At 34.0% G+C, this 27,187-nt stretch overlaps 2 protein-coding genes across 7 annotated transcripts in view; both read left to right on the top strand.

The window, feature by feature from the left end:
* Window positions 1-27,187, top strand: part of LOC126922039 (uncharacterized) — a 129,902-nt gene that overhangs the window by 16,319 nt on the left and 86,396 nt on the right. Inside the window, exon 1 of one of the 6 annotated variants that reach the window (XM_050734206.1) lies at window positions 384-725. The exons of 3 other annotated variants lie outside the window; for them this stretch is intronic. The gene's annotated coding sequence lies outside the window, so the exon portion shown is untranslated. Of the gene's footprint in view, window positions 1-383; window positions 726-27,187 lie in introns of those variants that run through there. 2 more of the 6 variants (XM_050734208.1, XM_050734204.1) reach the window with 2 other exon arrangements.
* On the top strand, window positions 11,461-12,135 carry LOC126922203 (uncharacterized). Its single transcript, XM_050734569.1, has 3 exons — window positions 11,461-11,659; window positions 11,748-12,052; window positions 12,124-12,135. Exons 1-3 carry the CDS (start codon window positions 11,461-11,463, stop codon window positions 12,133-12,135), a joined length of 516 nt encoding a protein of 171 aa, XP_050590526.1.

The following is a 27,187-nucleotide window of genomic DNA, read 5'->3' as shown; positions in this document are numbered from 1 at the left end:
ACTTGTATTGTTATTAATATTTATGTTTTTTTTCTGAAATTCATACATGAAGATGCACATCAGGAACTTTTCCTATTATCCGAAAATTTTCTTATCCGAACACCGTTGATCCCCAATTAATTCGGATAACAGAGGTTCTACTGTGTTATAGCTATCTATAATCCAACGATACTATTTCTTAACTAAGGAAAGTAGAATCCTCTGCTGAAAGAGAAAAGTAAAACAGTACGTTTCGATGAGTTACGAGCGTCGACCAGTCGACGATTGCGCACCACGTGGATCTGAATTCACGCCAGTAGGGGTAGCATAGTAGGGGTAGACTGCGCCTAGCTCGAATAAAGGGGACGGAAAACATGGAGGTGGGGGGAGGGGTGGTTGGCGTCCAGCGCCGGTAGACGCACCCGACCCCCTCCTGGCGATTCTGTGGTCCCAGAAGGAAAAACGACGGCTTCAGTCGGCACGCGGCGTCGCGACGCACTCCATCGTACGCGTTTCGTCCAACCGCGGAACAACGGTCCCCTATGAGTGTCGAATCCCATCGCTCGACTGTGTAACCTCAACATAAACAACAACACTCGGGGTGAGAGCTGCGATCACGAAAGTTGTGTAAGTGATTGGTAAACGACTTTTTCTCTTACGTTCGTTGCCACAAACTATCGCGGACGTTCCTTGAACTTCGAACAACGAGCGACCGTGAACGTCCGTATTGCGGCCCTCGACCAATGGTGAGTTTTAAAAGTGTTTTCTATCTCTCTCTTTTTTAAGGACATATTATTCGTCATTTAACGAGGAGTTTCAAATAGAAAGATTAGTTATTTTTAGATCTGATCAAGTGGTGTATCAAACAGGTAATATTTCTATGAGTAAAATAATAGAAGGTAATTGTGAGGTGGATGTAATGACAGAGTAAAGAGAACGGATAACAAATGTTAGGGCTTCTTTTGTAAATAGTGGGGTACAAGTTTTACAAGTGTTCGTGTTCGTGAAGATAAAATTAGAAATTTATCTTGGTCAGAATAAATAAGCAATTACCCGATACAATTAAATGTAATAGTCCGTAAGTGACTATTACATTTCTCGCGTCAATTTCAAAATTAATTTCTTTATACGTGTAACTGATTCAGAATCTTGAAATAAGTGTAGTATGGTTTGATATGAAATTAACTATTTTGTGTAACATTTATGACAATAGTATAAAGATACGTTAGAACACTTTGTCAACTAATATATCGTTACTTAGATTGTTAATAAGATTATATATTGCCAATCTTAATATTGTGCATATAACACTTTAAAACAAGCGTAGACAAGTGCACAACGGCGTACAATTATCTTGTACAGCATTTTTAACTATAAATTCCACGACATTTACGACAATTATTTCGATCCATATTAAAACACCTTGTCATCAATATATCGTTACACATATTAACATTTGTAGTCGTGGATGAACTCGAATTCAATAAATCTCCCTATTGTATGTTTACGGTATCTTAAATCTAATGCGACGTTTAACGCTATCAATTATCGTGACGTTCTATTACATCAGAGCGTTTCGTGTAATTATGTACGGGAATTACCCAAACGTGGTTTGCAATAATCGCGACGCGTTTGTGTAACGATACGACAATGAAATCAACGGAAATCGTTCTTGCTGATACACGTTCGTGTAATTATTGACAAGGCTGTCAAACGAAAAAAGAATTATATCGATCGCGACTCACCCAATTACGGGAAGAAACTTAAGGGAAGAAGAACTCAAATCAATTCGCGCATTCGTCTAATTGCTATTTAAATTAGCGGAAGCAACACGATCGATTCTCGTTCACGTGGTCGCTCACAGTATTAATAAAAAACAAAGAGAATATCATAGAGAAAATGAAGGGTGCAGGACGAACTAGACTCGAAGCACATTGTTAAAATTCTCGTCAAACTTTCTATCTTCCGCCATTTTACTATTATTTAATCTAAGACAAGGGGCGTACCGATTAATTAAGTAAGATACGAATGCTTGAAGTTGAAAACTCTCAGAAGATCAAAATGAAGACAGTCTTATTAAAATATTCTCAATTTTGTTTGAAAGTTGCTCAACTTTTTCAGTGATCCAATATCCAACACTGTTCACCACTGTACCTCGAGCAACCACGACTTCTCATTCTCCGCTCAATTTTCTTCCTCCATGTTGTATGCCTATTCATTCTTTTTCTCTTAATTTCTCTCTCTCTCTCTCCCTCCCTCCCTTCTCGCTCTGATAAATTCAAGCTTAGGTTCTCGACGTTTTCTGGCGTCGAAAAAACTGGCGACAAATTTTTCATCGAAATGGAAGAAATTTCGCGCAGAAGGCGTTGAATGAAACCACGTTTTTTCCCTACGTTTTCTAACGTGTAGCGTTCAACGAAATAGAATTCAATAATTTGATGTTTCTTCCGTAAATTGGTGACTTCTATGCAATTTTATCAACATCCTTCTGACAAATGCATATTGGAATAGTATCGAGCCGAAGATCCATTCTTAGGAGATATTCGTCGAAAATCTCCAGTTTCAGAGTATATTCTAGCACTTTCTTTCGACTTCTTTTCTCTTGTTATTCTAGTCGATAGGATTTTAACGTACTCGATGTATCTCTACATCGATCGTACCTTATTCCCCTTTTCCTCAGTCTATCGTGTTTACTAATTAAGCGATCCTACGGAAGACAGTTAAAATATTCAACGAAAGTCCTCCCTTCAGTCTGACCCTCGAAATCCCCCTCTATATTACGTCACCGTGCAATTCGTCGTTTCTATCCCCTTGGACGTCCGTTAATATTTATGCGCATCTGTCAACTCTACAAGCTTAGAATCGAGGATCTAATAATTCGCCCCGAATATCATAGATCGATTTTGACACTACCAAGATTTTTCCGAAATTATCTTCTTCGTTGATTTTATAGTGTTCCGTTGTGTTTTAAATAAATGTTACCGTAATGTTTGCAATTTTTTTGCGGATTTATGAAATCAATATAATATCATTGGTATTGGTAACTTTATGCCAATATTAATTTTTTTTTCTTCTTCTTCTTCAAATAACTTTGAGTTAAAGAGAATCATTGACTACGCAATCTCTGTGTTTACAATTTCCTGCGCGTTTTACTCCTACGATAATTTTAATCCTTTGTGCTGTAACTTCGTACTATGGCACGGATTACATGTAGTACCGATTCAATAAAAGCAAATTGTACTTGTGACGAAGTTTAGTTCAAACTCCAACTTCAGTTTCACTTCTTCGAACAAAAGGTTACTTACTAAATATAAATTATACGGTCGGTTTGTTAGAAGAGCAATATATTTAAAAATCCAGAAAGTTAAGTATAAAAATGAGTTATTTATCAGTATAATTCCACCGAACAATAATATATTATTTGGCAAGTAAGGCTGTTTTTATCAGCTTCTTAGTAATAAACAATACACGCAGGCAATATTTTATTCTAGACATTCCAAATTTAAAACTTCGATCACCCACATGAAAGAGAAAACAACAAGAAATTAACAATTTTCTAGTTCAAATTTTTTATTTAAAATCGACTTTCTAAAAAATTAGCACAATCACTCAATTACCTAAAAAGTTCACGAATAAACTTTTTGAATATTTAACTTCCTAATAAACCAACTAATAAATAAACACCTTCAATTTTACTGAACGTACAAAAGCTACGTAAACCTACTTGCTCCAACTTCACTCCACGCCTAAATTTAATTTTCACGGAGTACTCCTAGGATCTGTCATAATTTATTGTTTAAAAACGCTCGGATTCTCTAAAACAAGGCGAAACGAACTTACCTCGAGTTAAAGGGAGAAAATCCATTGAGAATTCAAATTCGTTGAATCTTATCTGCTCTGGTTGGTAGAAGTAGTAGGTAGTGTGCGTAATCTCCCTGTTAAATCGTCGAACTCTCGTTCAATCACAAGGGATAAAAGCTATTCGAAATGAATCTCGTTGAGAGTTCGCGCGCGCTGCAATTTGTCAAGCGAGTTAGTTGCCGCGGAGAAACTGTCAGAAAGAGGAAATGTGCATAATGGATTGTTAATCTAGGCCGAAGGTGGCTTGGCGATTAGATGCATGCACGACAATACCACTGTACCCGCCTTCTCTTTATCGTAACATTAAATTTTATCTTCCGCTCGTCTCTGTCTTATAGCGTGCCACCTACCACTTACATATCTTTACGGGAAAATGCATTTTAAATGGTATTACGCCGTCGACGTGTTGCTACATGTCGAGAGAAAATAGTATTTAAGCGATGGAAATGTGTTTCAGACGCTAATATTCATCGTATTTCTGGGTAAATGGTAGTTGAGTCAGAAATAAAATTTGTTTATCGGTCGACTCTTCTTTATTTCACGAACCATATCCTCTCAAAATATGTTATATATCGGTATCGAAAGTAAGTTTCTATATATATATGTATACACAGAGGATTGGAGATAAAAAAGTACGAATGATTCATTTGACTTTGTTTTAAAGATCATACGTTGTCTAGTAAGATTTGTAATAGTATTGAAGTGAAATAATTTTTCTTTTTGAGATTAGGGTTTGTAAATTAGCATATATTTTACACATAAAATATAGAAGACAATCTCTGTTTGTTAAAATATAGTTAATGAGTAAAGTATAAAAAATATTTGGATCTTTAGCTGCACAAAGTACAGCAACGTTACCTTCCTAGCACCTTATGTCTATAACATTGAAATTCAGGAAAAAGTTCGAGATTAATAGCTGGAATTCATCTTTCAAATTTATTACCATAAATTAGTTGCTTTTGTGCAAATATATAAGTACCGTAAGTTACTCATGTAAGAGGATTCAAATAAATTTAAGTATAATTTCGTGTGAAAAATTTTCTGAAATGTATATTGCTTTAATACAGCAACAAATTGTTACTGTATATTATCGCAGTAAATTCCATATTTTGAATGTTACACATTTCACGTACACTATTATACAATAGTGCGTATATATATTTTATTCGAGTTTTATTCGTCCATTTTTAATAACTCCATTAAAATCCACTAACATAGTTAAGCACGTATACGCAAGTTCTATTCTCCAACTGTATGGATGGTGTTTACTCAGCTTCAACCATGAAAACGCATTCGAAACACGTACCACTATAAGAATGATCAATTCCACCCGATAAGCGAATAGAGTTGAACAAACTCATTAATAAACGAAAACTAGGGTTGAATGAATCGTTTCCTCAATAAATAGTAATCTGTGTTGTGCAAAATATTCCGTCGAAAACCTTACACGTACTTGAATTACTCGCAAATGGTCATAAATTTCTTGACCAAGACTATGAAGGATATTAGAATAATAATTATGGATAAGGAAATATTAAACGAACGCATCTTTTATGTACGATGAATTTTTGAATAATTAATACAAAATTAAAGTAGTTTTGTAGTAATGAAGAATGAGCATTCTAAGGGATATAAGAGAAGGAATATGAGTATGGCTCATTTTCATAAGTATTATTAATCTAAAAGAAATTTTCTAGAAAAATAGTTTGTACTTTTTTACGTATTATTTTATATTGTTTTAATTATATTAATTATATTATTTTTGAATATTCTTCTTAAATATAATTCTATCTTTACCATTTTAGTTTTGTTAACCAAAGTATTTTTATCACTTTTTAAATTAAAAGTTCTGAAACTCTTCTATTATGTGCTTAGTAAAAAGATGTCCAAATAACACCAAATGAATATTACGGAACGGAAATATGACACGTCTGTCTACAATTTCTTGATCATTATGTCATTTATTTTTAGTTTCTACAAATAAGCACTGTACTGCAATAATGTAAAGAAAGGATAGTAATAATACCTTATAATTATCTTTATAATATTATCATAATCAATATTTCTGAAATATTTAGGAGGGTAGTGAAAATAAATATTCCAAAACCACTAATATTTGATTAACACCATATTTAATTTCAAATTTTCCTTCGTACAAAAGACATTTTTATAAAGTATAATATATAATTTATCAATTTACCTAATTTAATTTACCATCAAATTAGTCAAAAATTGCACGACAAAATTCTATAAAGAGTCCTAAAAACGCTAGTGTTATTAATGTATAAATCAACGGCAGTATCAATTTTAAACAGCAAAAAGTATTTTACAAGATGTGAAATGTAATTAACAAACTTAATTTACGAACGAATGGCAACTCGTTTCATGCTAAAGTTCGAAAAAAAGGCAGGTAACATTACACGTGCTCGCCAAATACACACGACCAAACCTCTATTTCAATGAATGTAATTTACGTCCAAGACGATGGCCAAAGGGATCACCGAGACGACGTCAATTTTTCTCCGTTACTCGAGCGTTCCACGCGTGTTTGTTCCAGCTTGCGTGTCGTAAGGAGGGCGAACACGTGTCGCGAAACCATCCGCGAGGTCTATAAAAATAGGGTGAAGAAAGCACGGAAATTGCACGTGCGGTCGCAATCGTTTTAACTGTGCACACGCTTCATTCGATAAGATATTGCATCACTCACGGGAAACTTTAAATAGAGAAAGCTGCATTCAACCACCGACTCTTTGGAAGGAAGTAATAAGGTTGGTCGTCAAAAATGACCGATACTCTCCTTATCAGTCGTACAACTGCGACTACATAACGTTATTCGATAGCTACTTGATCACTGCGAAACAAATCTTGACCATAACAGTAATAACGATAAGGAGTAACTAGACAGAAATAAGAAAATGAGGAGATTGTAATTTTACATGATTTTTTTTGTAAACATGTAGAGACAAAGAGAATTATTTCATTGCTCTCTTACATCTCGAGGGAAAAGTAGTTGTGTAATCCTTTAACTTCGTAAAAGAAATTGAGAAAAAAAGATAGTTCCTGTAGAACTTCCTCTTCCAAAATTACCTAATTATATATTAAATAATTAACTTACTTATTTAATTAGAAAAATATCTTGATATCTGCAGTAATAATTTATATCTAGAGCGTACATCTTTTTGCAAATTGCCTCTGCTAACGTCTTCATGCTATGTATACTCTGATTCTTCCCACAATTTATCTCTATACAGTCATTCGTTAAATGTTTCAACGCCCCAGCAGATTCTATAGCATCTATGAAAATGTATAGTCACGAGATAAAACCTTGATAGATACTCTATTTCATAAATTTATTGAGAAAGAAGCGATGTTTGATTATAAGAAATTTTTGTTTAATATTTCTTCGTTTTAGAAAAACCATTAAAAGAGGAACGATTAAGAAGTATTAAATAAAGACCCCCAGAGATTCGGAAAATTACTTCTCTCAGCGTACTAACAAAATTCAACTACGATAATTATTGCAAAGTCGTATAACTATAAATGAAAATCTTTTATTCTTTCCATATTCCTTTATTGTTAGAAAATGACCGAACGAAAGAGATATTAAGGAAAATAAACGAAGTGATAAAACTCTGGTAAATTGTTCACCCTAAGAATAGGGTCGTAAAGAAACAGAGAAAAATCGTTTCCGTAGTGGTCGAGGATTTTCAATCGCGAGCCCCGTGAAGACCTCGTGTATCCTTCTATATACACAGCAGTGTAACGCAAACTCGATTCTACTCGTGTGTCCCCTACAGGAGGGACACGTTTTCCTTCTTTATTCTCCACTGACTTTCGAGAAATCTATAAGACGAATGGCTATGCAGACCGTCGAATATGTTTTTTCCCTGGACTTAATATTTAGAGCATGAAAATTCTTGAGAATTTAGCTAAGAGATTTTGTCCCGAGCCCGATAACAATTTTGTTCTGTAAGGATAAAGAGGATCAGCGAAGTAGAATGTAAAATTGAGATTTCGTGGAAAGCAAAAAATTATATAAGGTTTCGTGGAATATAAAGAAAGATGTAATTAGCAAGCAGATATGTTTTTTCAAATTTACTTCATTTTGGAACTTACTAATATTTGTACCATCTTTTTCCAAAAAATGAAATAAAGATGAAAACAAGTCATTTGCCCTTTGTTAATTGAACATCTATCTAAATTATGAATTTTATTAATCATGTACCTAAATTGTGAAATTGGAAGATTTACGAAAAATAAAGTTTTATATATTATATTATACATTTTATTGGTGACTAAAAAGATTGACATTATATTCAGAAACTAAATTACAATTATAAATCCTGCCAAAGCCCAAATTGATCAGTTTCATTCTTCATAGAATTATTAATTTTGTGTTATCCGGAGACATAATTAATATTCAATATCTCAAAGAAGAAATCTTCTTTTCATAAATTTCTTATACAAAAAATAGCAACAAGTAATCATCAATTCTAAAAAGAATTACGAAGAACGATGTTTGTAATTAAAATCTCCATTTTAATTTATGGAATGAATTATGGCTTCTCAACGATTCAGTTGTAAAAATATGCATCTATTTCTGACACATTTCTCTTCTTACACTTTATGCAAGAACGGCACATGTGACACACACAAAAACACATGTGACTTCCTCAGTTAGACACAAATCCAGCAATTGCAAAGCGACTAACCAAGAGAAGAATATATCATTGTGGCAAAATCATCCAAAGAACAACCAGTACAAGGTAGAATAAAGGACAGTTTGTGAGAACTCAACGGAAGTTGGTTGACGGAAACCTGAGACAGTCGGATAACTCGGGTGAAACGATGTGAAGTTCACGGTAGATCGTTCTACCGTTAACTTTGTCGAACTTCCGATCTGAAAGTTATGTTCGGTTATATTACGAGAATATTAGTGATATCGAGACGGCCCAAAGCTTGTTTCAGGCTGGTTTCAACACTGCTGAAAATATCTAGCACATGTTTCTGCTACGCGCTTGGACAACAAGCGTAACAGCAAATGGAATAAAAGTATGGAAAGAAACGAAAATCTGTTTCCGTGCATGAAACAAATGTGATCATAAAAAGTTTATAAATCAGGTCACAGCTGCACGTGTACATAATACGCGAGCCAAAGTTCGTCGCGGTGATTCTCAGAAACCACAATTTTTAACCAATCCTTATATTGCAATCTGCGTTTGATTGAGGCGGAGTTGAGGGAACTTTCGATAGGTTGACATTTCTACTGATTGTGTTTTTTGTTTAATCTTTGAGACGTGGATTATACATCTTTGTGATTATATAAGTTAGCTTTTGAAATCACTAATCTTATGTTTATTTATTAATTAATGAGTTTGTAAAGTGGGAAAGACTTTATTCTTTATAAAATTGCCAATTTATCTTGGCAAAGGAAATGGAGACAAATGAATAAATGATAATATAAGAAATATGAAAAATATAATAGTTTTAGTTCTCTCACAGTGTAATAGAAAAGAAACTGAGGCAATTACTAATATTCATTTTCCAGAAAAATCCTAACTGATGTCATAATTATGAGAAATCATAGCGATAGAAATATGATTGTTTGATAGATTTCTTTCTTAATTTTTCTTCATTTTATTACACTGTCAGAGGATTAACTAGGTAAGCTTCTGCTTGATTTATTTCATTTGGAATGAACATAAATTTGAAAAAGGAAATTGGAATTAAATTAGCTTTTAAATGCAAATTTATTTATTATTTTAGATTGTGCAATACGCTCCACATTATTGCAACCCGTATTTATATAATAGCAACGTGTGACAAAAGAGAGAATCATTTTACGTGATCTTGAATTTCGCACATTGATCAATAATCCGTTGATTAATTTGCATTTGTAAATATTACTTTTACTTCGGTATGTAAAGTCCCGTCATATTATAATGTTAATTCTAAATAGCAAACCAGCAAACTAAATAGAAAACTAGCATACCAGCAAACTAGATAGAAAATTAGCAAACTAGATTAAAATCACGATAAAATTGCCCATCTTTAATTACTGTATTACTTGATGGAATAACACAATAAACTCCACAGATCACTCCGTGAAGATACAGGAATACTTCATCGAACTCAGAGAAACACATTTCGAAAATAAATACTAAATAACGAATGACTTATAAATAATGAATACAGAGCTCGAGATAGCAAAATTCGAAAGTATTAAATATTAAACGTAAAATATTAACTACTGTTAAATATAAATTTCAAATCCGATATATGATAATAATATAAAACTTCAAGATTAGAATTCTAAGAGTGCGCTCAGACTATCAATCTTTAAGTTATACATGAATATATATATAACAAATATAAAAGTGATATATATATAATGATATTTGCCAATATTTGAATGTTCTGAACTAAAAGGATCAATATGTATTGTCAATAGAAGATTGCCAATATTTATTAACAAACCGCATTTTCGGTGAGAATATTGTTGACGATATTATATTGACAATATTATTGATCGTCTAAGGGCATCCTAACATTACAAATACAAAAATCATCCAATTCAAGAAACCAAAAAACAAAATTTATATCTAGAAGGTATACAATTGTAATTTGAAATTCCGCATTGTGACCTAAAATTTGATATTACAGTGAACAGAACAGAACATAATGAACACAAAAGAATCGCTGAACCCCAATGAAGACGTTGCACATGTGCAATGTGCACCTACCTTAAACACCGTATTTTCCTCCGATATACACAGGACAAAGATACATGTATCTGCATCCTAGACTCAAAGGGAGCCCTCATCGCGCTCCGTCACCGCCTTTGACAAGGAGTTGTCAGCTTATCAAGCTCGAGCCAAACCCGGTGTGTCATATTTAACGACACGTAGTCGACCAGTAATCGATAGCTTTGTCTGCTAGGCTTCGCGGCCGAGTAAACAGCCCCTCTCCCAAGGTATAAGAAGGCTCGCGGAAACGCGAATGCTCGAACGGCTCGAGAAAAAAGCTGCCAAAGTGATCTTTTCAACGGTTGAGGTAAGCGGGACCAGAAGAAGCAAGACACGAAGGGAATTCTAATTTTATCGTTCAATCGACGATCATGGATCTTTCAACGTGAATCCTTTCATTTTTCGTGCTTCTTTTCAATTTTCTTCGTAATTCTTCGTGCTGGTTTCATCTCGTTAAAGTGGAAACTTATAAAGATAGCGGACCAATGTTCTTAACACTATATTTACGGCACCCGTCAATTTGACGGATTTCAAACTTCGAAATGAAATATCCCAAAAACCATAGCATCAATTTTAACCATTTTGGATCGTAAATTAATCATTTCATTTAAATAATTTTTTCACAAAATTATTTTTTCCTAGGCTTTCTAATTTTTTATATCTGTATGTAGTATACCTATCTCTACGAAACCCGTCAAATTGACGGGTTGATGATTTCATAAACAATCCGTTTTTCAAAGACATTGTGCAAAAGTTTCAGTTATTGTAGACATTTCCCATTATTATCTCCACTTATTGTAAGTATTTACAATAGGATAATTGAATTTGGGCACAGTATTTTCTTATTTTGACCAATACCCATTTTCTAGCAATCATGAGTAAATCCAGGAGATATAATAAGATATTGAACAAAATTGTCAACATGAACGAAGATTGTTCTGAGGATACCTCCGAAGAAGATCAGTATGAATTAGGCCACAGCGAAGCTGACAGTGAAAGTTTTGAATACATTGAAAGTGGAGAAATAGAAGGATCTTCGGATAGTGAAGAGGAACACTTCTTGAAAGTGTGTCGTAATAAAAAAAAGGATGCGTATTCTTTCTAGTTTTAATTCCGAGGATGAAAGGACGAGCATTTCAAGCACATCCCAAAATGTAATAGGTGAAGTTGAAATTGCAATTGATGGGACACAGTGGATAAAAGTGAAAACAGGCGGATCTAGGGGTAGGACGCCCGTTCGTATGATATTCAAGGATATCGCAGAGCCTACTGGCTATGCTAAGAGAAATATTATGTCGGGTTGTGTAACTAGTGCTTTCGGATTGATAATTGACAGACATATAATGGAACGCATAAAAGATTGCACTGAAACCGAGGCGCATCGAGTTTTGAAAAAAGACGGGACAATAACAGTTGCTGAGTTACGTAGTTTTCTAGGAATTCCATATGTCCGGGGCGCATATGAAGTGAGATCATTGAAAGCCTCCGAAAGATTACAAACAGATAAATTTGCGCTGATATCCGAAATATAAAACAGATTTATAAGTAATAGCCAGATTTGTTACAAGCCATGTGAAAATATCTCAATAGACGAACAATTATTTTCAACGAAAGCTCGATGCAGGTTTACGCAACATATACCGAATAAGCCTCATAAATTTGGTATTAAGTTTTGGTTAGCAGTTGACGTCCAAACAAAATATATTTTGAATGGTTTCCCTTATATAGGGAAAGATGAAACTCGATGCTCAAGGGGGAAAAGGACAAGATAACTTTGTTTTCCTCAAATTTATATAAATCAGAAAACTGCACGCTTACTGCGTATAAAAGTAAACCTAACGTAAAAGTCCTCCTTCTAAGCATCAAACATACAGGTATACAAGTAGAAGACAATTATAAACGTGTCCCAGAAATCATTGCTTTTTGTAATAAAACAAAGTTTGGTGTGGACGTCGTTGACCAAATACTACGCAAATATAGTATGAAAGCAGGGAGTTTCCGATGGCCCCTTCAAGTTTTTTTCAATAATTTAGATTTGGCAGCGATAAACGCATGGATATTATGTATAGAGTGCACCGGATTGAAAATATCCAGAAAGGAATACATATTTTGCCAAAGATCAGACGCTTCATTTCTGTCATCTTCAACGTCAGAAGTGCGAAAAAGTTGTCAAGTAGGTTATTGCGAAAAAAATAGAAGTAATAATTATTGTATATATTGCAAAAAGATCGTATGCGGAAAATGCACAAACAAAATTCAGTATATTTGTAAAAAATGTGCTTAATAAACATTATTACCCTATACTTATATTATTGTTAATATTATTGTTATCATTTCCATGATAATTTAAAAAAAAAGACTTTTTACTTATTAATAATTTATTTAAACGTGAAGCCTAATATTTTCCAATTCAGACTTAATTTGAATAAATCGGTTTTTTACAGAAAATGCGTATTTTCGTTTATCCGTCAATTTGACGGGTGCTCGTAGAGGTAGGTATATAAGAAACGCCCGTAAACCTAAGCACATCGACAGGAATATAAATAAGAATATTTCGTTTTTATAACTCACACAAAATACGTATTATTTATTTCGCAAATTAATTTATGAATACAAATATTGCTTGTTTCTTAAATTACTATTAATATAAAGAGAAATGTTTAAAGGATATATATTACGAAATATTATCGTAATATCAATTTGTTCTCTCTAAATCCTTGGAGAGAATATTGGGCAAAAAAGTTCTGTCTGTAAAGTTCTTTTTCTGCCTATAATAGCTCGCAAGTCATGAGAGCCGACACTTTGGAGAACACTTTTAATCTTCAAACTCGATCATCTACAGTTAGAAAAATATAGGTACTTGTTCCATGACAATGTCTGTTTTAAAGATATACAAGACATACAATTCGCTAGCTGCGAAAAGAAACTAATGATTAAGAAATAAATCTTCGTCAACTATCTGGATGTCACTTTTATACACATTAATAGATTCCCTAGAAATCTTACAAAATAGTATTTGGAGTTACACGAGCAATAATATTTTAATTTTCTGAACAAACTATATCACGATTGCTCTAAAAATTCTTAAAAATCCCCAAAAAAAATTATTTGCAAAACACTCGATTATTTTAAAAAATAGTAAATCAATAAATATTTGATTATTGAAAAAATGCCTCGTATTCATAATAAAGTATGTAAAATATCTAGTACGATATACAAAAGTGCTATAAGTAGTAAAATAATATACAAAACGTATTAATCCAAAATGTCAAAGAGCAACTATTCGCAGAATGCCCGATTACGTATATAAAAAGAAAATACTTAGAGCTAAGTAATTACGATATTACATAAATTAACATCGAATATTAAAAGCATAGTTAAAATACCAGATGCTCCCTCGCTTCGACGTTGCCTATAAATTCAATAAGCTTACAGTTTTCCCATCATTTTCTACTTTAATCTTTAAGCAGCGAGAACATTGTCTACAATAATTTCATAATGAAACGCGATCGAAGAGTTCGCCGATCTTTTTTTTCCTTGACGACTGACTTCGGCAGTGACGGAGAAAAACAAACTTTTTTTACACTTTTTAACTAGTTACTCGAGGGATGAAGGAGTGGTATGGCATAAACGACGTAGGCAAGAGGAGACGCCTAACCCTCGTCGTGAGCTTACTGCAGTAACACGATCTGTCACGAATATATCCTCGCATTTAATGAAGGTTATGAGAACGCAACCACGCGGGAAGCGTCGTATTCCCGATTGTAAACTAAACGGAATTTAACCCCGGTCGTCAACCTACTGGTTATTCAACGGCGCGCGGTCGAGGAAATTTACCTGTACAGTGAAAAATACAAATAAGCAAAGAAGATGCAAATCAAAGGAAATCCGGATTTTTAATGTTTCATTTTTGAACTATTAATAGATTGTGAAAGAAGGTTATATTTGATTTATGTTATTTTTATATGTGTCAATATTTCAGTAAATTTTTATTAGAGATATATTTTATTGGGGACATATATAGGGATATATATCTCTATACTATAAGGATTTTTCGATAGGTAAATTTTAATATAAAAAGTATTAAAAATTACGATGGTTTGTTCTTATGTTCTATTGTTCTATTATTGTATCATAATTGTTAAAGTTAACTATTATTTCAGGTACTACGTGTCCGTTGTAATGTGATAATTTTCTAAGCGAGAGATATCAATAAGAAAGATAACAAATACCTAATTCAAGAAAATACGCCATTGTAAGCTAATAAAATTTCTATTCCATTCTAAAAATTATGAATTGATCATGCGACTTATTGCTAAGTAATAAGGATAGATAAAAAGTCTCAGGTTTCAATGAGAAAATCAGATCAAGATATTCCTAGTCTGATACCAGAATTCTTTATTCCCCTCATTTTGCGTGAAATACGAAACGTATCCAGAAAATACGAGTCGATTCATTACGATCGTACATCGGTCTCATAAATTGTAGCCGTCACGGAGGCTCCCATAAAATATCACTTTCTGTACGACAAGCGAAATGTATAACTCATAACACGTTCTCATCGTTTCTCCATTCTATCTAATTATAATTACAATATATTAAACATTAATATAAAAGAAGAGAAATTCGTCGAAGAGCGTAAAAACATTAGTCTCTTTATGATAGATGAAACAATATTTTCAAAGAAATGTCTGACAAAATAAAATAATCAGAGAGAGACGCGCTACAACTGTTATAATACGTATTTCAAATTTATTAGCTGCATAAAGAGAATCAGGAAAGAAACAATTTTTCATGCTGGAATAATTTTTTTTTTCATTCGAAATGATTATCATTCGTTACGCGTCAGAGGATTTCAAAGAGGGAAAGAATCGTATATCTGATCGCGATTAAAGGTGTGTTTAATCTTCGGCGTCAACCTGTCTGGCTGTTGAACCCTCGTTAAACTAAAGATATTCGAAAACGAATGGGTGAAAAGCAAAGGCGTTGTGCTCCCTGAGCCACGTCGCCCATAATTCGTTCCGTTTATTATCTTAGCAATTACGAGAACGGGCTTCGAGACAACCTTATAGTTGTGGGTCGACGCAGCAAGGGGTGATCTTGCGATAAATTCATTTTCTTCAAGCCGTTACATGTCGAACGAGTGAATAAACCGCGAGACAAATACAATCGACGCGCAGGATTTAATTAACACTGTGGACTTTAGAGTGGCGTTCGAAAAGCAGCGTTAATTAGGACTGGCCGGGAATGAAATCGCGTTTTCGTCCTGCGAACGAGTCACGCGGTAGACGCTTTTCAACGTCTCTCGAGGAAAACAAGAACACTGCCACCACCGAGTGAATATACAAAGCCACGAAACTTCCGTGTTCACTAATTTGCAGCGGCAGTACGCTTTGAACTTTGTTCAAGGGATTGCCGTGGGGACAATATTTTGCCTCGAAAATCGAGCCGTTCCTAACGAGTGTGCGAGGATTTCTTTATACGCGAATAAAAAATTAATTTTCTTTCCTCCCGCGCTCGTTGTTCTGGAAAATGGGCCGAGTTCCAAGTGTTTGTTTAGTGGATGAGAAAGAAAATATCATTCGTTTGTTGTAGAAAGTAATCCCAATATGTTAATTTTGTTGATCTAATGAGTAGATATTATGCGTTAGGTTAAAGCTAGTTAAAGTTATGTGAATTCAAAATTATCTAAAGCAGCTTGAAATTGTATCAATGTAAAGTCTTTACTTGTCTTAAAATATCCTTTCTCTCAAGTGAACTTGAGATTTCTTGATATGAAAGGAACGACCAAATAAAATAATTTCTACTTTCTATTAGCTATCCACTTAATGTCAGATTACTCGAATTCAAACAACACTGAATAAAGTAATTTTACTTTTTTGAATAGGATATTTAATGAAGTCTGTCTATAATCGTTTTCTTGAAGTAGAACAACGTGTACTAAAACTGAATTTTGTTTGCTATCAGAAAATCATTTTACACAACTTAGTGATATTGAGTGCAATAACTTGCACCCTTTAAATTCCACCCTGCCCTATCCATGGCTAATTACATACTCATTACTCACAATCGTTTCATACTCGATAACCTTGGATAATCGCTGATAATTATGCATTGAAAATCCCTTCCTTTTCTCGATAAATTGAAAACTTTTGCGTAAAACTTTCAAGTAACGCCGTCTGCGCCTGACGATCGCGCATTTATTAAACTTTTTATCACTTGCTTGATCGCTATGGATATTTATTCAAACGAAAGGCGAAATCTAAATATATTTCACGAGCAGGGTTTAATTTCGAACACTGTTTCTCTTTTTATCTTTCGATTACAACGCCCTGGGAAACCAGACGATCTGAATGGAAGAAAGCAGAAAGAAAATATCGAAGCCACGATAGGGTTGACAGTCCACGCTCAATTCTGAAAGAGGCTATTGCCTCTATTGTAGACCCAGATTCTATTTCTGGTGTGCATGAAGCTTAGACCGATATTCGCGGTTTAAGTTACCATCCTATGAACCCCACTGGCCATTTTTGATTCTTAAACGTCGCCATATTATCATAGAAGCTTTTCGGTAGATTTTCGATCGCGGCATGTCGTCATTCATTTTAAAACACTGCTCCATTTTCTTGGCTTTATTAAAATAAAACGCGAAGAAATCATGTCAATATTGAGACACTATTTAGGTTAATTCATCGAGAAATTATTAGTATACGAATATATACGAATAAAAGAAACATGAAAGGAACAAGATCATATAGTAAAAAGTTTAGATTAACAAGGTGAAACAAGAAAAGATCGATTTACACCACGGAGAAATATGTTTCCTTTTTTCTTTGTAGTCATTAGACATATAATGGGAGGTAAACATTATAATTAGTGCAGTTTATTTACGTCTTGGTTATTTTTGCAGCTAAGGATTGCGCGATTGAAACCCTTATACTTGAAGAAAATATGTGTTCTACATCTAACATAGGCGAAAAAAAATATCATCGCTAAAAATAACCGTTTAGAGTATCTTCACCCCTGAATAAATGATGAAGTTTAAATAAACGTTGCAGCAACATCTCCGCATGACATTATTCTGATAAAAATACAGACTTCAAACTACAATACAAATATTTACTGTGAAACTAAATTTGTTTTCCCTGTTCAATTAAATCACAGCGTCACATACTGTGTGGCTAGAAATAAAATAAACTATTACCGAAGAAAGTTGTGCGCGTATACACGATGCATCAAAGGGTCCAGATCGTTTAATAGAAACCTCATTGACAAATTATTATCATAATGCAATTCGTTCAAATAAACCTACAAATACTGTCCTAATTTACCAAAATATCCTGAAACTGATAGCCAATTATTAAAATATACGAGAGAAGGATAAAATACATGAGCGGAGGAGTGGCACAAATGAAACTCATATGAAAATTCTGTTGTAAGTTACGATAAGATCATTTTGTTAGAAAATTATTACAGAGTAATGTAATTATTAAAGTATAAAATCTCATGGAATAGGGTAAAAGTTACACGAAACAGAAAAGTTCGATGAAATCTTCCAGAAGAAGTCTATACGATATTTCATTCCTAGATTGCGCCCTTCACGCTTCATCTTGGATCCAAATAGAAATATATTTCGAGATGCTCGATACTCTTGGGAAGTGTCGCACACAGGCTGAATGATCCATATTTCATCGGCGCCTGTGTTTTAGACAGGTTTTCATGGTTATTCAAGGGTAGACAGTTTTTTTAGCTCAGGACAGACAAAATGAAGGTGAAAAAATTGGTAAGAGGTGACTGATATAAACGAATCTATCTGGATCGAAGGGAGTAGTTGACACAATTTACCAAGAAGCTTCACAGTGTATCCACGCTACTCTCAAAATATAAGTTATTCTGGCCAAGAAATGGACTAGCAATTCGAGTGAACAATGAACTTATTTTCTTAAATACGGTAAAATTAAAAATCTAAAATCGGCACAAAGTCTTCATATACTGGATTATACAGATGAATTTAAAAGATTTCAAAGGAAACAAGAGATGCTAGAGACGTCGAGAAAAAAGTTCCTTGAGTGATTTTCTTTCGATGGTTTATCTCCAAGTCGTCTTCTCAAGCGGAATCAAATTTTTTCACTAATTTGACTAATTTCATAGCAGAAGCTATCAGATGATGCAATTAAAACATGAAGGGACATAAGGGAATTGAATTCTTGCAACGTGCATGAATTGCCATTCGTTGTTAACATTGCTGCGAGCAGCCAATCGATCACGATTACTCAAGGATTCGGATCACGCGGAATCCATTTACTTTCACCCTTTTCCAAAATATTGAACCAGGGAATGGAGCACAAACATCTCTTTCAGATATTATCGATCCTATTCACGTCATCCTTCGTCGAATAAGAAATATTTTTTCTTTTATTATAGTTTTCAAGCATTCAAGCCCTCGATGAAAATTTGAAGATTAAAATTAATAAAGAATTACATAATATTTGCACAATGTCACATTTTTATAAATAACGTTGAAAAACTGAGCTTAAGTAAAAGATTGCTTTATTTTGTATTATACCTTCAATATTTTATATATTCTTGGATATAGATTTTCTTAAAAATTGTTTTTGACGCTTACCAAATTATTCTGGAAATTTTTTCAATAATCTTCATGTACGCTACAATAACATAGTTAAAAATTGAGATGTTGAAGAATTTCGATATTTGGAAGACAATGCTTCTACTATAGGGGTATTATGGGGATTCTAGAATGAGAAGTCTTCGATTTTCTAAAGAATTGTGCAAAAAGGGCAGTAGTGAATAACATGGGAGTACCAAAAAAAGAAATTTCAGAAATTAAAAGGCAAGGAAACGTCAAAGAGAAAATTCCAGCAATGATAAAACGTCGCAAATACAGTGAAAAAGGAATTCCAACAATGAAAGAAGTAATGAAGAAAAGCAGTAGAGTTTAATAGTAAGAAACAACATAAAACTATCAAAAAAAGAAACTATGGTAACAATAAAAAAAAAAAATGCTGGGCAACTAAAAAAGGTAAGTTTCTAAAATACAAAATACGAACAAAAGAAAAAAATTTCTACTATGTCAAGACTGAAGAAAAAGTAAGATAAACCAGATTATAATACAATATTAAAATATATTAGACCGGTTCTAAAATATATACTCGTATAAAAACAGAAGATATACTAGAAACGTGCGAGTGACAGCTTTAGGTGAAATGTACTTGCCTTACCGACGTGAAAATGTTGCATGGCGTTACCAGAGATAGTTTATGTAAAGAAACCGAATATTTAAAAAAGAACCTTAAAGAAAATTAAGAGCATATATCTCGTATCATTTCCACACAATAGCCTACTCTTTCAAAGCACACAAGAGGAATTGAAGACGTATTATGATCCTAATAATCCACTCAAAATCTTTTACTTTGATACTAATCCCACATAATCGATACGCTGAAAGACATTGCTGAATTGCAAAAACTTATATAACTTACTTATACGTATAATAGACGATATTTATTATCAGTGAGTATTACAATGATACAATATAATGTAATGCGATGCAGAATATTGTCTTACACATCTATGATAAATAAATCAAAATTTTAATCAAAATTAAATACGCAAAAATCCTTTGCGTATTCCAACACTAGAGGCTACCTGTTTACATAGTAGATAATATAAACATGGTGCCTTCCCTTCACAATGCGAGCATTCAACTTTTACAGACCAAATTTTTATGTGAATCGTCATAAAGTATCATCGGTATTCATAAAAATACATGAAACTATAAAAAATTCTAACAATCCGAATGAATCCATCAACGATTCAGCCCCTCGATTTTTATGACTTTCATCTTAACTTTCCAAACGAGGATCAATCACAAAGTCCCAGAATTTTGTGGAATCACAGAAATCCCACGATAATGGCCGCGAATTCATGTCACGATACTTCGACAGAAATGATCACGTCGCTCGTTGTTTATCCGGACAGAATCTGTGTTGGCGTAGCGATGGAGCATAACAGCTCATCTGGACTACATTCAGGCCGATCCGTAAATGAAACCATACGTGCCCAAGGGAGTGCGTTGCTAATTATAAATTCGGTCCGGCAATTCGGATCGCGAAAAGTCACGTAACGCGACGAGATCGACGCAAAAAATGGCCGTTCAAAGCGATTAATCGATAATTAAAATATCGTCGAAATGGACAGACCTATGCGCCATCCTTACTTTGTCTCCTATTCCGAATAATTTATCACAGGCTGGATTCCCTCTGACGTGATATTTACGCTGAAAATGCCAACCAGAGTCCCATTTGCGATGGATCATTGAACTTCTTACAGGCGTTAATGGACCGTAACGATCTTCGTTTCTCTCGCGTAGATTCCTCCTTTTTTTTTCTTCATTCCTTTTCTTATTCTCCCTGATACTGGAACGTCGGCGACTGAAAAGGATGACGATTGGAGTTTGTTACAACGAGAGATGTATTCTGAATGGAGATTCTTGATCGCGAGATAAGCGTTATTTAACATTTTAACTATTTAGGTGTTAGAACACCTCCTTGTTATATTTATTGGGATACATTTTACATTATTTGATATCTTACTTGTTAAGTCACGTATAGTGTAAAGGAATAATAGATCTGTATATATATATGTCGGGTTGACGTTAAGATTAGAGTTAGGGTTAAGGGCGTGAAACGAATCCCCATTGGCATTAGACGTTATCATTATGCAATAGAGGAGGTATTTATTAGCGCAAATATTAGGTCATCCCATAAGTTCGTGCCGTTTTTCGAGCGGTTATATATGTTAAGATTGTTTACATACCTTTCAGTTTCATGAAAAAATGTAATCCCCCTCTCGTTGTACAATTTCTTCCCATTTTTCTGGTAGGGTCATTATTCCGTCTCGATAAAAGTTCTCTTGTTTTTCTTTAAAATAATTTTCTAAGCTATTTTTGAGAATGTCAATATTTTCAAATTTTTTACCTACTAAAAAGTGTTGTAATGCTCTGAACATGGTGGTAATCAGATGGGGCAATGTCTGGAGAATATGGGGGATGTGATAAAATTTCCCAATTAAATTCAGACAATTTTTTTGTAACGCTTTTCGCTACGACATGCGGTCTAACGTTGTCGTGATGGAAGATAACGTTGTTCCTATTCACTAAACCTGGTCGTTTATACACCTATGAATAGTTGTCTTAGGTATTTTCAGAACATTTGACATCTCTTGAACTGTCAAACTTCGTGATTTTTCAACAAGATCCCGAATTTTATCTTTGTCTGTCTGAGGAGGACGCCCGAAGCGTTCCTCGTCTTCTAAATAGAAATTCCCAGCTCAAGTGCATTGGTGCCTTATCGCCGTATGTTTATAAATCGACCTAATATGATTATGATAGAATTTGACAAGTAATCGCGATAATTAGATACTCGAGAAGCTAATGACAATGATCCTAGGCTCAATAACGAATCTGCGGTCAACGGGATGCCGAACTCTATCCTTTGTGAGTGTCTAAATTGTACTCGGGGTTAATGCACAGAGCAATCACTACGTATCTGAGAGTTAGTTGAATCGTTGTTGAGATCGTACAGGAGAGTGATTCTCCGTCACGGTGACGCTGTCGAGGAAAACTATATGGGGTGTGTCTAAGGGCACTCTATTTTGAACTTTTATCTAGTGGTGATACCATTAATTCAGACAAATATTGCACTGAGTTAGAAAAATTAAGGGAAGCACTAGCTGAAAAACGACCAGGTTTAGTGAATAAGAACAACGTTATCTTCCATCACGACAATACTAGACCGCATGTCATAGCGAAAAGCGTTACAAAAAAATTGTCTGAATTTAATTGGGAAATTTTACCACATCCCCCATATTCCCCAGACATTGCCCCATCTGATTACCACCTGTTCAGAGCATTACAACACTTTTTAGTAGGTAAAAAATTTGAAAACATTGACATTCTCAAAAATAGCTTAGAAAATTATTTTAAAGAAAAACAAGAGAACTTTTATCGAGACGGAATAATGGCCCTTCCAGAAAAATGGGGAGAAATTGTACAACGAGAGGGGGATTACATTTTTTCATGAAACTGAAAGGTATGTAAACAATCTTAACATATATAACCGCTCGAAAAACGGCACAAACTTATGGGATGACCTAATATAATGCGAAAGTAACTGATACACTCATCAACGCACAGCTTAAACATAAATAAAATAGAGATAAAAGATACCCATTTTTTTAAAGGATACACATATTATTACAAATTATTAATGTTGGGCATGTACAATTCAACATATAAACACGTCATTAAAAATAAACAAACATGTACTTCAGCGTTTTTCGAAAGTCAACAGCCAAAGTCTGTTCAGACAGAAGGTAAGAAACATATATTCAAATACTGCGCGGACGGAAAGATAGCTTGTAATAAAATAACAAGAAAATATAAAAGATGTGGAAAGTATTATGGTCTAATAAACATGATGGAAATTAATTTCAATAAACGATTATTTCATTTTTTAAGAGTATATATATATGTCGGGTTTCGTTATAAATTTTAGGTGTGAAATAATTAATAAGTATAACAAAAGCTATTGACAATGTTCCTGGGCTCAATAACGAATCCACGGTCAACGGGTAAACTCTTTGTACAATGGAATACATTTTATAGCACGCAGACACGACAACTCAGACGCTGGGTTACTTTCAGACCTCCTCCAAGTCAATCACAGAAAACTCTCCAAGGAGATTGCAAATAAAAGACAGATCAGTCACACATGTCAAATACATATCGATCGGGAATATCAACAAATTCCCAAGCGCCGTAGCTAGGCAGTCCCGCGTAAACCAGCATTACTCCTGATCGAGACTCGATTGTTTATACAGCGTGTCCTCAACATCGGTACCTCCTATGTAAGACATTTCGTTCATCCCGTGACCGTGGCTACGTTCGGCGACCAGTTATGTCACCTCCAGCCCAAGTATTGGGGAACTTCCTAAAGAAAGGCCCGATGTCCCTACATCTCCGACATATACATATATGCATAACCATATATATATAAATAATAGGATTTACCTTGGTGATATTTAGTACAAATGCCTTGTTGAATGTCAGAAACAAAATTTTATTTCTGTAGTTGTACTAGATTGTAACGTTTTGTAACGTATGACTGACGAAGCAATTCAATTGAAGAGGTTCAACGAAGAATAATGTAATTTTTTCATACCTCAATTAAATTATTGAGCGAATATATTCGAAAGCGACGTGAAGTTCCTCGATACTTTAGAAAAGACAAGCTCTGTCCACTTAACTCAGACGTACTGTTTTAATTAAAATGACTCATTATTCCGCCCCTTCCTACTTTACTGCTTCAATGCAAGATAACAGCTAGAAGAATCGCAGTCGACTCATAAAAGAGAACATATAATTTAATTATGCTATGCAGTGAAGTAATAAATGACACTTTCCTTCATTAATCGAAAAATTTATTCATCTAACAATAATACAGTTGCTAGTCTAGCAATATTGCAATAATGCAATAATAGCATTATCTAGCAATAATGGGACTAATTGTTTCTTCTTATTGCGGTTCTAAAATTTCATATATTTGAAAATAGATTAATATAAAAATTAATATAAAATAATTTATGGAAATAAATATAGTGTATATATATTAACTATACAAAATAATTCTTGCAGTTTAATTAAAAGAGCACATCTAGAGTGCGGATATTATGCAAATTCATATTTTAATGAATACAATTAGAAAAATTAAAAAAAAGTAGAAAATTATTTTACGTACTAAATATAGGTATATTTGAGAAATTTGTTATACTTTTATAAATTATGTGATCCTTTTAATCATTTTTATACCTACCTATTAAATTACCTATAGATGCATAAAAATCTTACAGTATATCTCGAAATAAATAGCATAATAAATTTATAAAAATAATATTGTAGAACATTTCCAAATAATTTAAGCTTATCTACCCTTCTAAAATTTCACTTACAGAATCGGCCAATTCACCCGAACACAATACCGAAAGGTAGAAATCTCGTTAATTACGACAAAATAAATCGAAGATGAAATTTAATCATTTCAAAAATCAGGTTACTAAGGAATTCGCGTTTCTGTTGATTTTTAACCATCGAAATGGAGATTTCGATTCAAATGGAGATTTGAAATTACAAAATCTAGAAACAAAACACGAAACACATAAATTGCAATTAAATAATCGGCAGACTAATAATAATTCGAACTTGTGCAGACGTTCGAAATTATTAAAGAGAGCCGCCCGATCGAAAGCAATAAACGAGTTCCTCGCTACTTGTCTCTCTATGTCTCTCCCTCTAATTAATAGACTTGCTCTTGTGCTATTTACACCCGGTTATTTGCAACGCGTACAATTCTCGGAAATCGGGTCTGCCGTAACATCTCGTCGTTTCAAAGGAGAGAACATAGGGGAAAGGGAGAGAAGAAAAGGGGAGAGGCGACGGAAGGAAAAATCGAGCGTCATTCTCGGATTTGCCATTGCTGTTCTTATAATGGATCTTGGAGATTGTTCAAACACTTATCACAAAAAGTTCTTACGAATGTATTATATGCATTCTACGAAACTTTTTCGAATTTCGTCAGCATTGTCACGAGACATGACTGTCGTAATTATAATAATAAAATTTGAAATTAATCCGAAAGTGTACATAGAAATGACAAGACACTTATTGTGAAAAATTAGTATACATCATGAATAGTAGTCCTAAACATATAATTAATGCTAAAAGTAATTTCACTAAATATTATGGCTTATTAATACCATAGCGAATAATTGACTGTTCAAACACCTTGGTGAGCTTTGCTAAGTGTACGCTTTCAATAAATATCTTATAACTTCTATATAAATTTTCAGATGCGTTCCAAAATTTCTCAATATAATCACGAAAGTCGTGTCTCGTTACGGTACTACATTTTAAAATCTTACGCATAGAAAATTTCAAAGAGTGTCGAGATACTTTGATGATCCACTGTACTATGTTACGGGAGATTTGTTAAGGAAAAAATTTCATAATCTCTGTTCCCGAAGCGAAAAAGGCAGGAACGAAGGAAAGCACGTCGATTACGTAATGGGGCAGTAAGCAGTCGTTGGAATAGGGGTGCACCTTTCTTCTTGGCTTCCCTTTCTTTTCATCTCTTCGTCGACCCTCTCCCCGTCCCTGTTGCGCCGCCATTCGTTTTTGTTCCTATAGAAAACAAGCGACATTCGAGGAAAAAGAAATGGGTCCTGGATAAATAGAAAAGGACGTAGATCAGTGGGAAAAGGACGCCGGTTTAATTCGATTCCTTAGAAAAGTTCGATTTCATAACCTTATAATTGTATAATCGGAAATTATACGAAGGAGATGGAAAAGGATAAGTGTTGAAATAGTTGAAAGATTTAAAATTGGAATAGTGACGAGCAAATTGAACGATCCGCTGATGTTTCATCGCGGGCTCAATGGAGATTCAAAGAGATAGGATTCACTAATAGAAACGAGGTGAATAAATTCTTACTTTACGTTTTAAAATCTCATTAAAATGACGTTCGTAAAAATTTTTGCGATGATTTTTTTACGTTTAAGGATGAAACGACATATCCTTTTCTTTTTTGTGATTATCCAACGTTCCATATTTTCCACGGATATTAATTTAGCTTTCAACGAGTTTGAAACACGCGTACGCGAAATATTTTTCGAAACGAAATATTACGATTATACGCAATACGCTTGTTAGACTAGTAAATAAGCACCGTGACGTACAGACCGTTGCTGATTAAACGATGTTTGACACGGTTTTTCGTGAGTATTTATGTGCCCGGAACAAGGAAAATCGAAATAGCATTCACACTGCTTGCAAAGATCGGAGTGCCGTTAGATTTGCTTTGATTCTTTCCAGTACGTGTAATTAGGGCAAACTCGTGAGATTGTGTAACATTCAAACATCAGTTTCATTTATCAGTTGATGTCTATTTATAACCCGACTAACTCAATAGACGAAGTTCCCTATTATTTAACGTACAGTGGCTCGTGAATACCCTGTACACTTGTACATAGAAACATTTTATGTATATATCATGCGCGTTATACGAAATATTCAGAAATTTCATTGGCACTACAACTAAACTCGACTCGAAAATCTATCAATATAATAATTATTATAATTATTATAATGGCGTCTTATTACGGAACTAATGGAACATCAAAATGTTTCATACAATCCACACAATACGAATATGGAAATTTTCTAAGGTGAATGCTCAAATTCTCTCGTGAGCGACTTTATTCTTTCACAACAGTTCCGATATTTTCGACAGTAAAAATTGAATAGTTAATTGTCGCGCTAAAAGTATACTTGATAACTGGAGGGTTTTTCTTGGCCTCAAAGGACTAAGATTTATTCGCCGATGTCGATTTTATCTCGATTGCTCGTCGACAAAAGAAAATAAGTCTCTATTCGCGTGTGTGTATGCGTACAATGAGAAAGCTTTTTTTCATCGAAATGATTTACGTGGCGCAAAAATAACTGCTAGCCTGTCACGAACAAATTGCCTAA

The sequence above is a fragment of the Bombus affinis genome, chromosome 11 (genome assembly GCF_024516045.1).
Source record: "Bombus affinis isolate iyBomAffi1 chromosome 11, iyBomAffi1.2, whole genome shotgun sequence".
NCBI lineage: Eukaryota > Metazoa > Arthropoda > Insecta > Hymenoptera > Apidae > Bombus > Bombus affinis.
This window is presented reverse-complemented; position numbering and strand designations above follow the sequence as displayed.

What these genes read in the sequence shown, in the direction of transcription:
- LOC126922203 (XM_050734569.1), top strand. Translation starts at nt 11,461, where the DNA reads ATGAGTAAATCCAGGAGATATAATAAGATATTGAACAAAATTGTCAAC. An exon ending in ACACTTCTTGAAAGTGTGTC is followed by an intron (nt 11,660 to 11,747) that starts GTAATAAAAAAA and finishes AAAATGTAATAG; the next exon opens with GTGAAGTTGAAATTGCAATT.